Source organism: Strigops habroptila, chromosome 4 (genome assembly GCF_004027225.2).
Source record: "Strigops habroptila isolate Jane chromosome 4, bStrHab1.2.pri, whole genome shotgun sequence".
NCBI classification, from domain to species: domain Eukaryota; kingdom Metazoa; phylum Chordata; class Aves; order Psittaciformes; family Psittacidae; genus Strigops; species Strigops habroptila.
In genome coordinates, this window is record NC_046358.1 from 58,972,135 (window position 1) to 58,985,172 (window position 13,038).

At 39.7% G+C, this 13,038-nt stretch overlaps 1 protein-coding gene across 3 annotated transcripts in view; it reads left to right on the forward strand.

The window, feature by feature from the left end:
• The first annotated feature begins 10 nt into the window (after window positions 1-10).
• Window positions 11-13,038, forward strand: part of PDHX (pyruvate dehydrogenase complex component X) — a 35,976-nt gene continuing 22,948 nt past the window's right edge. Inside the window, exons 1-3 of one of the 3 annotated variants that reach the window (XM_030481821.1) lie at window positions 11-202; window positions 4,077-4,160; window positions 7,549-7,649. In XM_030481821.1, the coding sequence (XP_030337681.1) occupies window positions 64-202; window positions 4,077-4,160; window positions 7,549-7,649 (324 nt within the window). In that variant the 5' untranslated portion in view covers window positions 11-63. The remainder of the gene's footprint in view (window positions 203-4,076; window positions 4,161-7,548; window positions 7,650-13,038) is intronic. The other 2 variants (XM_030481818.1, XM_030481820.1) reach the window with 2 other exon arrangements.

A 13,038-nucleotide genomic window follows, 5' to 3' on the forward strand; every position in this document is an offset into this window, starting at 1 on the left:
TGCTCAGGCAGTGAGAGAGACAGTCCCGGTGCCGGGGAGGGCAGGTACGCGAGGAGAAACAAGATGGCCGCTTCCTTGTGGGTAAGCTGCGGTGGCAAGGCGGTGGCGCGGCTGCTGCTGGGGCGGCCGCCAGCTCTGGGCACTGGTGTCGCCTTCGCCCGAGGGGGCTGGAGGTGTCTGCACGGCACCCGGGAGCTGCTGGGTGAGTGATGGGCTGCATCCTGCGACCGTCGTTGTTAGTAGGGTGCCCGTGGAAGAGTTAAGGTGGGGGGTGAGGGTAGGTGGTGCTGGGGAGAAGTAAAGGCTGTGTGCAAGGTGGCAGAGGTGGGGGTGCCCGGTGCTGCCAGGTAGGTAGCTTTCTGGGCTTTGAGTACACATTGCTGGCTAATGTCCAGCTCTTCATCCACTGCTATCTCCAAGTCCTTGTCCTCAGGTTTGCTCTCCATCCCTTCACCCCCGCCTGTGGTGGTACCAGGGGTTGCCCCAACAACCCAGGTGCAGGACCTTGTGCTTGGCCTTGCTGAACCTCATGAGGTTCACATGGGCCCACCTCACCAGCCTGCCCAAGTCCCTGTGAATGGCATCCTGTCCCTCAATTGCATGTCAGTTGCACCACTTAGCTTGATGGTGTCTGCAGACTTTCTGAAATTGCACTCGATCCCACTGTGTATGTCATTGATGAAGGTATTAGCCGTACTGGTCCCAGTACGGATCCCTGAGGGACACCACTCATCACCGACCTCCATCTGGACATTGAGCTGTTTACCACTGCCTTCTGAATGTGACCATGCAACCAATTCCTCATCCACTGAATAGTCCTCCCATACACTCCATCTCTCTCCAATTTATAGAGAAGAATGTTATGGGGGACCATGTCAAAGGCCTTACAGAAGCCCAGATAGATGGCATCCATAGCTCTTCCTCTGTCCACTGATGTAGTCACTCCATCATAGAAAGGCCACTAGGCTGGTCAGGCAGGACTTGCCCTTGATGAAGCCATGCTGGCTGTCTCAAATCACCTCCCTGTCCTCCATGTGCCATAGCAGAGTTCCTAGGAGGATCTGTTCCATGATCTTTCCAGGCACAGAGGTGAGGCTGACGGGTCAGTAGTTCCCAGGGTCCTCCTTTCCACCTTTCCTAAAAAGGGCTGCAATATTTCCCTTTTTCCAGTCACCAGGGACTTTACCTGACTGCCATGACTTTTCATATATCATGGAAAGTGGCTTGGCAACTCTATCAGCCATTCCCTAAGGACTCTGGGATGCATCTTGTCAGGTCCCATAGAGTTACGGATGTTCAGGTTCCTCAGGTGGTCATGATCGTGATCTCTTACATTGGAAGGGACTTTGCACCAAGGGTGAGCACTGAGGTCCATCCACTTGAGAGGTGAGGGAAGAGAGATTAAATAACAATGGGAGTAATGCAAAAAAATGTGTAATGTCTTTAACTTTACCTTATCTCTGAAATGTGGTTGAATACCTGTAGTCTTCTACAAATGTAATGATTTATTCCTTCATAATCCTGTAGCAATGTGACAGAGAAGGTCAGTTTTATTGTATGTATTAACATTAATGAATTACAGAACATGGGTGGACAATTAATTCTGTTAAAGCACTGTGCATTAATTGAAGTTTCAGTATTGTCTTTGTCTTCTCTGAGATCTTCACCATGGTAACTGTTAGGACTTGGTAGTAAGGATGAGAAGCACTTTCACTCCAGGTGGCATGTGCTTTTCAGCTCAAAATTCTTCTAGGTTCTTTCCTTGGCCTTTTTCTTCTGGATAATGGCGAGAGAGGGAAGGGGTTAATTTTTGAGTTTTTAAAGCTGCTTACTCTAAGCAATACAGAAACTGGTAGAAATGTGGTGATGTTTCCTGTTGAATGATAATAAGTCTTAATGCTGGCTATCAGAGAAGCAGAATTGATTCTTGCTGTTGTATACAATGTACTTTCTATGTGTCTACTTCTATTCTCTAACTGAATACAGATTCAGATATATTAGCTTAAGAAAGAGCATCAAAAATCTGTCAGGTTCTGGGAAACTACTCGTACAAAACAGTATCTAAAAAGATATATTTATTTGGCCTCAGAACCCTTAAAAGCTCAGAAAGGTAATATCTCTTGTATTACAAGCTGTACGACAGAATGCTACTTTGGTATATACTGGATCAAATGACAAGATATATAGTGTGCTTGGCCAAGGCACAGGCTGTGTCATGAGCCCTGTCCTTGGAAGAATCCTCCTGCCATGGCATGGGTCTTGCTGCTGAGTAGTGCCACTTCTCCAGGTCTGGGTTTACTAAATAGATTCAATCAGCTGGCAGATTGAAGTAATCTGCTGCCTGCCTGTACCTAGTATGTGGTGCTGCAGGGCCTGAGAGGTTGTGGTAGTGTGTTACTTACCTACACTGAACTTCTCAAATCTTTTTATTTGGGTCATCAAAGGAAAGAAAAGGCTGAGAACCGACCTTGTCTCTGTATATAGACACTCACAAGGAGGCACTCTATAATGAGAAATCTTTCAAGCTTTGTAACAGACACATAAGATCCAATCACTGTAACTTGAAATTGGTCAATTTCAGCCTGTAAAGTAAACATTGTTTCCCAGCAGAAAGAAACGTACACATGGGAAAAGTTCATCAGCGAAAGATGTGAATCATCAGCATTTGGAGTACTAGGATTGGGGGGCTTTATTAATTTCAAAGATACTCTTTAATTCTGAAAAAAATTCCACAGCCCGTGGCCGAGAGGAGGAGAGAGGAGTATGTAGTGTTTGTGGTGGATTTTAGTAAGACCAACAGAACCTATGGTCTAGGAATTCTAGGACTCTGAATTCTCATTTCTTTTTTTAGTGTTTGATATTTGGAGGAATGGGATTACATGCTTTGCCTTGGTGTGCTCTTAATGTTGTAGTTCAGCATTGAGACAGAGGTCATAATCAGGGTATCAGTGTCTAGCCCTTGGTTAAGAGTCAGAAAGGATTTTAACAGGTGGCTAGATATGTTCTGCACAGTTACACCCCATTCTGTCTTCACACTTGCAAGCCCATGACTAGAAGCCTGAAGATGGAGAAGTCCTCTGAGACAGAAGATGCTTGCCTGGCTGGTACATTTATAATCGTACTGCTGGCATACTGCATAACTAGGAAGAAAAACTCTGGTAGATAACACAGAGGAATTTGTGAGTGGAGTTAGTTACGCTGTCCTCTGTAGCACATCACGGTTCATCAGCAGGGAACATATCAATACCTCTAACCCAATTTCTCTTGAGTACAGCAGTTTTGGCCTCTCTTGAGGACTGAGGTATGTGTGTGTGTGTTCTCTCGTCTGGGCTTGCTTATATCTGACAAGTCTTATGTTCAGCCTTCCTTTCCTGACAAGCAGGAAATGAGAGGACAAGTCATAGAATCATATACTATAAAGTAATCACAGCTTCAAATAGCTGTTGTTTGTTTGTTTGTTTTATTTTTCTAATGTTTGTATTTTATAGCTGCTTTTTCATTCTACACACAATAGGGCTCCAACTACACACAAGCTAAGCTGTGGCTTTTTTCTGTTTACATCTCTGTTGACCAAGTAACTTGTTTCACTCTTGCATCTGCGAAGAATGGTTCAGTGGGTCAGGCTGAACCGAGGGGTACTTGGAAACACTGGTTTGTATATTTTTAATAATGTACAAAAACTTGGTCGTGGAGAGAGTTTCCATTAAAAATTGAATCAAAGCTTAAGCAGGTAAGTATCTGAAGTTATCTTCAGCAGAGCCAAAGTTTATATATCATATTTTTACTTAAGACAGAGTTTAATTTGCTTAATATTTTGTATTATTTATGACTGCATACTGAAGTTGGCCTTGTTCTCTGTGTAGCATGCAGGTTCTATGCTGAGTGCCTTGTTTTCTTTGGTGCTCTTGAGAGTGCATGCTCATATGCAAGTGTAAAAGAAGAGCATCATAGTGAATCATTTGTTCAAGTGTCTTTCAGATTCATGCACTTTTAGTTTCATTTGTGTTAAGCAGTTAACTGAGAACATAATTATACTGAAAAAGTATTTAGTCTAGATAATCATGCTTGTTTTACAGGTATACCTGGTATTAAAGTCCTTATGCCTGCACTGTCTCCTACGATGGAAGAAGGAAGCATTGTGAAATGGTTAAAAAAGGAAGGTAAGATAGCATTTTCCATGGCCACATTTGTTGTAACTCTTCAGCTATATAAATCATAGAATAGAATAGAATATTTAGGGTTGGAAAGGACCTTAAGATCACCTAGTTCCAACCTCCCTGCCATTGGCAGGGACACCACACACTAAACCATGTCACCCAAGACTCCATTCAGCCTGCTCTTGAACACTGCCAGGGATGGAGCATTCACAACTTCCTTGGGCAACCTATTCCAGTGCCTCACCACCCTCACTGTAAAGAACTTCTTCCTTATATCTAACCTAAACTTCCCCTGTTTAAGTTTGAACCCATTATCCCTTGTCCTATCACTACAGTCCCTGGTGAAGAGTCCCCCCCCGGCATCCTTGTAGGCCCCCTTCAGATACAGGAAGGCTGCTGTGAGGTCTCCACGCAGCTTCTCCAGGCTGAACAGCCCCAACTTTCTCAGCCTGTTCTTTCTGGATGGATGGTAGTATCTTGAAGCAATGTGTTTGGTACGTGGATGCTGTTGTCTTGAACAATGCCCGCTTTGAAATTCTTAGTTAGTGAAACATTTTCTCCTTTCATTTTCTTTCAAAAGGTTGCATTTTGGCATATTTTTGAAACATTTCATTAAGTTGTTGCAGGGTGTGAGATTGTGTATGTTGTTTTTAATTCCCAGTGTTGTCATGCTGAACTTTGGAAGCTCGAGAGCCTTTGACTTTGCGGGGGGTCTCTGTTTCATTATGCCTCTGCATTACAAAATAACATGAAAGATACAGTATTTCTATAGTTGCTATTCAGGGCTTACTTTTTCATCTCTAAATTATAGTCTAAAATTAAAGCTGAGTAAAAAAAATAAATTACTTTAATAATTCAAATTCCAAATAGGGAACTCTCTTTCCAAAAAAAAAAACCAAACAATCCTAAATCAAAACCCAAACTACTCTTCCACAAAAAGCCCTAGCAGTCTTGGTTCTCTTGAGTTCTTTCTGCTCTGACAACTGAAAAGTAGTGTACTTGTGTTAAAATATGTTGGAGCAGCTAGATAAGTAGTCTGAGTGTATGTTTTGTCTTCACATTGGTTGTATGTAGGTGAATAGATCTGCAGAAGAATCGGTAGTCCCTGTCCTGTCAGGAGACCTTTCTCCCCTCTCCTACCGTTCCCCCTCTCCAATTACCATTAAAACTGGATTTTGCCTTTACCATTAAAACTGGATTTTGCCTGTACTTTTGGATTCCAGATAGCGGGTGTCCATTTGTATATATCTTATTCTTGGACAGTTTTAGATGTCTAAAATGCTGAACACATTTGGAGAAAAGAAAAATCCTTTAAAGCAAATTATTTTTGACAGACACAATTTGGTGAGCTAAACTGGTGTTTTGTCTGTTCTGCCTTGATAAGCCATTTCCTCTTAAGTGTTGATCCAGCCTCCATCATTGTGTTACTAGGAGTACTTTGCTTTTACACATTTTTTAATACATTTTGAGAGGTGGCTGGAAGGCAACTTCTTGCTCCAGTAGTGGACATGACCTTTTGCTTGTAAAACTTCTAGTAAGAGTTTTTGCAGAATTTACTCCTAACAATATGACAGTCTGTCTGCAGGGAGGGGCCTTAGCAGGGAGGGTGTCTCACCAGAGTGAAGTAGAGGGGATCATAAAAAGATCTTAAGTTGCAGCAGCTATACAATGTTTTTTCTCAGTCTTTCCACTACTTCTACCCCAAAACAAAAGGGGGAGGAAAAAAAAAAAAGCTCCACACTAATTTTAATTAAATGAAAATAAAATCTTAATTGATGGTTGGACTTTGAGAGAAAATGACTTTAGGATTTTTATTACTCTACTTCCTACTTGGAAACAAGCTCAAACCCAACTGTAGTATATTGTCTTATTTGGACCATCGGTGGCCATAATTAGTTCCTGTGGATTTTTTTTTTTCCCTCTGACAGTCTGGAAAATAAACATAATAAGAACATTTTAAAAGAAGTGAAGCTAAATTTTGAAGAAAAAAGCAAAGTGATTTAATGCTTATACTCCTGTCTGCAAGGGATACTCATAACTACAGAATCTTTCAGTGAGTTGGCCATCTAATTTTAGTGGCATTACTGAATATAAATATTTATTTTCTTGGATATGAGATTATCAAATATTTTAGAGTAATTGACAGAAGCAAGCTGTTGATTGCATAGGAAATGGTTTTCCCACTGTTTAACTAGCAGGGGTCAGAAGAATACCATTTTGATAATTTTTCTGCTCTTTGTGTAAGTATAAAATGTTTTCATTTTTATGCTTTTACAGGATGGACAGTACTGCAGAAGAAAAAATGAATTTAATTGACAGCTTGACTCTTTCCTTCTCACTGTTAATGCAGTTTCATATTGATTCCTCTGGGGAATAAAGTTGTTCTCATAAAAATCAAACTGTATTTCTGAAAACTTGTTTTCATTATGTATGAATTCAGTGTTCATGAAAGATATCAGAATGACAGCCCAGGAGACCAAAATCCTTTTGTTATTGTGGGCAGGAAACAGAATAGGCGACAGTGCTAGCAGCTTCCTTGTGCAATGTAGCTCTGCCGCCTTCTGAGACACCCCCTCCAGGGACTTCAGTCTCTCTGCACCGTGAATTTTGATTTGATTTGCAAAGTACACCAAAGAACACAGTTTGTATCATGTGATTTGGATACTAGTCTGTCAGTAATTGAACAGAGAATCATAGAATGGTTTGGGTTGGAAGGGACCCTAAAGCTCATCTAGTTCCGACCCCTGCCATGGGCAGGGACACCTTCCACCAGACCAAGCTGCTGCAAGCCCCTTCCAACCTGGCCTTGAACACTTCCAGGTCAGCCGCAGCTGAGGCAGCCACAGCTTCAACAGAGATCCTAATCATTCAGCCTAGCTATAAGAACTTGGTAATTTGAAAGAAAAAAACCAAACCAAACAACAAAAAAAATCCCATAACATAAAGCCCCACCAAAACAAAACCCCAAACAAAACCAAACAACCTCCCTCCCCCAAAAAGCCCACCCAATATTTTTCAAGGGCATTATATATAATCTTGGAAAGCTGCATTCAGGCAACTTCTGTTGCGAATACTGCTCTCTCGTTACAAAGCAGAAGAGCAGAGATATGCTCTGCCAAAGTGTTCTTTCCAGTCCTATTTATTGGAAGGCCTACTGTGAACAGCAGTATTTGGAACATGTTAATGTTCTGCTGCAGCATGAATCTTAGTGTTTTTATTTGGAAATGAAAGCTACAGTATGATAAATAATTATGGGACATAAACTAGCTATAGAAGATATTAAAGAACGTAAAATAGCTGTGTTATATGGAGAAGAATCTATCTTCTGTGGTTAAATATATCTGAAAGGAAGTTTAGGCTCAGTATTCTTTAGTTCTGTTATGTTTTGCAGGTGAAACAGTGAGCGCTGGAGATGCCTTGTGTGAAATCGAAACGGACAAAGCAGTGGTCACCATGGAGTCAAGTGATGATGGCATATTGGCTAAAATACTGGTAGGAGTTCTGCCTGTCTGATAAGGATGATATCACTTCTCTTCAGGCTGTCGTTCAGTGCATTGCCTCAAAACTCAGTTCAGATAGCTCAATTTCCTGCCATTCAGCTTTCAGAGTTATGTATTTACTTGCATTCCTAATGAGAAATAATTGCTCTATTTGTTTTGTACGTGTACCAGACTACTGGTACATGGTACATGATTCTATATATATTGATTGGTCTTTCAACTGACCCAGTTTGAATTATGTTGCTTTTTGTATTTTTCACCTTATTAATTGTGTCTGGAAATATTGCAGTTTATGACATCTTTCTCAGAGTTATGGAAACATGAGTTGCAATCAGGTAGCTGGAATATGGAATTCTGGCTGGTACTTTAGCCAAGCTGTGTGATCTCTGTGCTAGATTATCTTGTGTTGGCTATTCATGATGAAACTTTATACAAGGTGGGCTGACCCAGAGGACAATTCTTAGGATTATTAATTTCCTTTATTCTTAAAATTATATTGACTAGGCTTAATTTAAACAAGGAGAGCTGGGATGAATGTTCTGTGAACATGATTTTGGAGTATCTGCATGTATGTGCATATACAACAGAGATAATGATCAGCTTTTTTGGTTTTTTTTTTAATATGTTTGGCTTTAAATCCTTTTCTGTACTAAGGTGGAAGCAATAACAACTGGAATACATGCATCAGGATGAAGGGCATAGTTCTAACCCTGCAGTGCTTAAGGTCTGCTTGCAAGTCCTGTGCTGTGCTTTGTATACTGTATTCTAAACACACAAGTAAAATTCTATGTCTTGTCCCTTCTCTTCCTCCTCTTTTCTAATATTTTAAAAAAATGTTTCTTATTTCAAAATGACCCAATGTTAATTCTCATTAGAATTTAGAAGGGTGAAGCTAAAACTCTGCAGCCTTCTGTTGCTGCTTCTATGTAAAAGTAAATATTACATTTTGTGCAAGCGTATGTTTGATGCTTAAAAATTGAGACTGTATTTTTCTTGTCCATTAAATATGTATAATGGGAAATGTATTTTAGAGTATATTTTCTTTAAGGAGGGGATGGAAAGTTGTTACTAATAGTGTGTAAGGACGGAGAAAGAATTTTCCTTTCCTTTCAGTATTTTTTTTTTTTCCTAAGATTTTTCCCTGAGCACTATTCAAATCTGTGGAGTTCCCTAATATATCCTGTGAAGGCTTGAACTGTCACCTATCCTCCAGCACTTCCAGCAATACTGGGTTTTATTTTTTTTTAATTTTTTTTTCCCTTTTAGAAATTGGGTAGATAAACATGGATAATCTTAAATAGGATTTTGCAGTGACTTTGCAGTTTGGTTAAGGTAAAATATCTTGCTCAATTATGATTGTATAAAATCTAGATGGGCAGTCAAATAGGCAGCTAAGTAGGGAAACAAGGTTCTGCAGCATTATATTTCTCTGGTTTAATGCATATACTGATATATAAAGAGCTTCATAGCACACTTAAACATCCTACCTATGAGCTAGTGTCTCCAAGACAGATTATGAAACACTTCGTGATATTTGAACCACAGGATACTTAAGAAACGTACTTGAAGCACTGTGCAGCTTCATAGCTTTTTTTGGTGGTAGACATGTTACAATGAATACTAGCGCTGTTATTTTGTCTGAGTGCTTGACAGACACTTTGGCTGTCTTGGTATGCAGTACATCGGATTTGGTTGTTCCAGGACGCTTCATTTAGCTTGTAATCTTTCTGTCAAAGGATCCTTTGTGTCTTGAAACTACTGGAGCCATCAGCATGCAAGAGAAAATTCTGTGGTATGCACAGTGAAACATACATTACAAAACCTGTTTGGGTTTGTATGTTAGGTTGTCCATCTCTGCCACAGTTGCATTTTCTTAGAACAGCATATATTTGCATAGTTACCCTTCCCAAAAAAAGGGAGAGTATTTTCCTGTGTTTAAGAAGTAATGGTCTGTTTGGTGTCATCTTTCTTTGTATAAGCAAAGGGAACATCTTGTGCAAAAATAAAAGCATCAAAATAGTTGGGGGGGCTGAGGTGATCTGAGAGTTGATCCAAGATTCCAAGATGGAACTCAGCTGCGAGTGAAGTCTGTCAGGTCTTACAAGAAATTGTCATTAGTGTTTAGTTTCTACAGAATAATGTGCATTTTAAACACTAGTTTATATAAACAATTTTAAAAAAATCTTTTCCTTCTTTCAATTTACCATTGCTAGATAGTAATTTTTCTCAGGTATTCAGGTTTTTTTGTAGCACCTTAAAGCTTCTGAGGTTGTATTCAACTGTGGAGCAACATATCTAAAAAGTTTCAGAGAATCTCTATCCTGCTATCCTGGACAAAATGTCACATCAGACATTGTTTTAAATGAGTTTTTAGTTTCCATATAGTTATTTTAATAATTGCTGGGTGAATAATGCTGCTTTCACTATTTTTAATTCTCTCCTCTTCAATTTTGAATGATTCTGAAAATTATTTTACACCTAATAACCTTGACAAAAACCTTGTGCAACCTCTTAATTTTATTTTATTTTTTTAAAATATGCAGTACCTATTCTGCATTTACAGGCACTGCTTTGTTAGATTATGTGAAAGAGGAGATATGGGGATTGTCTCTGTTGAAAGTATTAAAGAATGATTCCCAGAGAGACATTGAGTAAATATTAGCAGACTTTTCAAGTTTCCTTAATGGTAATTCATGATGACTGTACGTAGCACTAGTATTTCAGAAGCTGTGTTTTTCGTATTTCCTGCTGTGTATTCCAAATCCATTCCAAACTCCAAAATGTCTTTGTGTGGATTGCTGTTGTGGCATGGTTTTCAATAGATTAAAACCAGACTCTCCAGCAATTACGTGGTGTCGGTATCATGGAGCAGTGACACTCAGATGTCTACATCATCCGATAACAATCATATGCCAAGAGCTGAGTCTGAAAAGGAGATGCCAGGATGTGGAAAATAACTATAATGTCTTTCAGAGTAAGGGAAGAGGGGCAGCTTTAGTGGAATAACATTAACAGATTATTGTGCAATCCCAGTATTTAATGGATTCAGTGATTCTTCTAATGCCCCTTTTGGAATCTAGAGATGGTGGGCTCTGATATTTTGGAAACTGAAATAATAGGGGAGCAGTAAGATCAGGTATTTTCTGCTTGTTTTTTTTTTTGTTTTTCCCTAGCTCAGGTATGGTCCTTAGTAGTGTTTCTGCAGTATCCTGTGGGTATTTCTGCACTATGTTGGGCGCTCAGTAGATCATAGAATCAGAATAGTTAGGGTTGGAAAGGACCTTAAGATCACCTAGTTCCAACCCCCTGCCATGGGCAGGGACACGTCGCACTAAACCGTGTCGCCCAAGGCTCTGTCCAACCTGGCCTTGAACACCGCCAGGGATGGAGCATTCACAACTTTCTTGGACAACCCGTTCCAGTGCTTCACCACCCTCACTGTAAAGAACTTCTTCCTTATATCTAATGTTTGTGTCAGGTTTGTAACATGAGGCTGCCTCAGCTGGGAGATGGGGAGATGGTTTCTTATTGAGAAGACTATCCTTTCAAGGTTGATGGGAAATTAAGAACGTTTGATCCATCTGATTTACCAGCATCTGTCTGAAGTTCACTCCCTTTCTAAAAGAAACGAGGCAAAAATTTTACATTCTTTGATGCCAGCTACAATTCTGTACCATCTTGACTGAGTTCAGTATGGAAAAGCGAGTCAAATTAAACACACTGTCTGCCTAACACTTTGGTTTTTACCTCTAAAGATACAAAGCTCATTAGATGAAATTAGTTCAACTTTTGTAACCCTTTGTGTGTTTTCTTTACTTTATAATGTAAGTATATATGGTGTAAGAGCAGGCTAAAAGTAAAGTAGATACTCATGCATATATTCTTTTTCTGTCTGAATGTGATCACTTTTAATGATCACTTCTAATTCAGTGTAAAATACAATCAAAAATTAAATGGCTAAGAGTATCAGAAGGGTGATTTCAGAATGGTGATCATTCTTTCAGTAGAGCTGCTGCTTAAATTAACACTGACTTTTTTCCCTAAAATACTTATTCGTTCTATCTGGACCAAAACCAGATGATGAATGCTTGTTGAAGATCTGGAGTTAATATCCATTTTATCATTCATGACCTAAATGAGAATTGGTATGAGCTGAAACTGTTTTGTATAAAACTTCCACTGCAGAGTGAGCCAGTGTAAGTTCCAGCCACCTTTCTTCTCAGTGTAGAATATAAACATTTACTTTGATATATGTGTATTAGTGACTACAGCACTGTGCTGCAGCGGCAACAGCTCCAAGGGAACTTTCCCTTTGTGCACTCTATCTCTTCCAATTTTTTCTCCCTGTCATGACTCACCTGTGGTTTGTTGGTTTGTCAGCAAGGTTTAGATCTTTTTGACTACTCTTTGCTATGCAGGTACACAGCAACAGAGCACTGTGAAGCTACTTATTTCAGCTCTTTCTATATCTGAGATTCTGGGGTTCACCGAGGCATACACAGAGAGGTTTTCTGGTATTGTGAATCGTGAAAATGTAGAAGTGACCCAAAAATCCAGGAAATGAAATTAAGCAAAATAATACTAGTTTTTCTTTGTCTAGTTCTGAGCTGCAAAGGCTGTGTGTTTAAAAATATGGGGGTTTTTACCTTTTTTTTTTTTAATGCCTACATTTTAAAAATATAAACTCTGCAGTCAGCTAGGCTGGAAATGTATTGGAAAATAAGGAATGGTGGAGTTTTCACATAACTGTGTTGGAGTGGTGAACATGAATAAAAACACAATTGGCTTACTGTGAAGACTGAGAGCTGACAGCATTGATGGCTTTAAATGCTTATGTAATGCTGGGTTATAAACCAAGCCTAACTAGTTAGTGTTGTGTTATGTTTCTGAAGGCTCAACCATCCTTGCTGGATTCCTGCATGTGTTCTCAGAGCACCATTAAAGAACTCTGACATCCAAATTGTGGCAAGGACTTGTAGCAAAAATGAAAACATAACTATAGACAGATACCAGATGCACAAATAATCTATTAACGATAAGCCCAGTTGCATTCAAAAGAGCCAGTTGGGTTCACAAATGATACAGTTTATTCATATGTGACATACACTGTTCTTTTGGATTGCTCGTGATAAATGCGTTAACTGCACAAGAGCTATATAGCTGTATAGCACTAACAATGTGAGTGTAATCACAAGATTAATTTCAAAACACCCCACACAGCTGAGTACACGAGTCTTACCAAAAGGCCTCAGTTCTGGGGAGGGCGAAGAGGACAAATCCATCGATATGTCCCTACGATGTGGTGTCGAATTCTCATCCCCACTTACGTAGGAAATAGGGGTACCTTTATACCTTGTGAACTATTATTGAACAAAGTACTG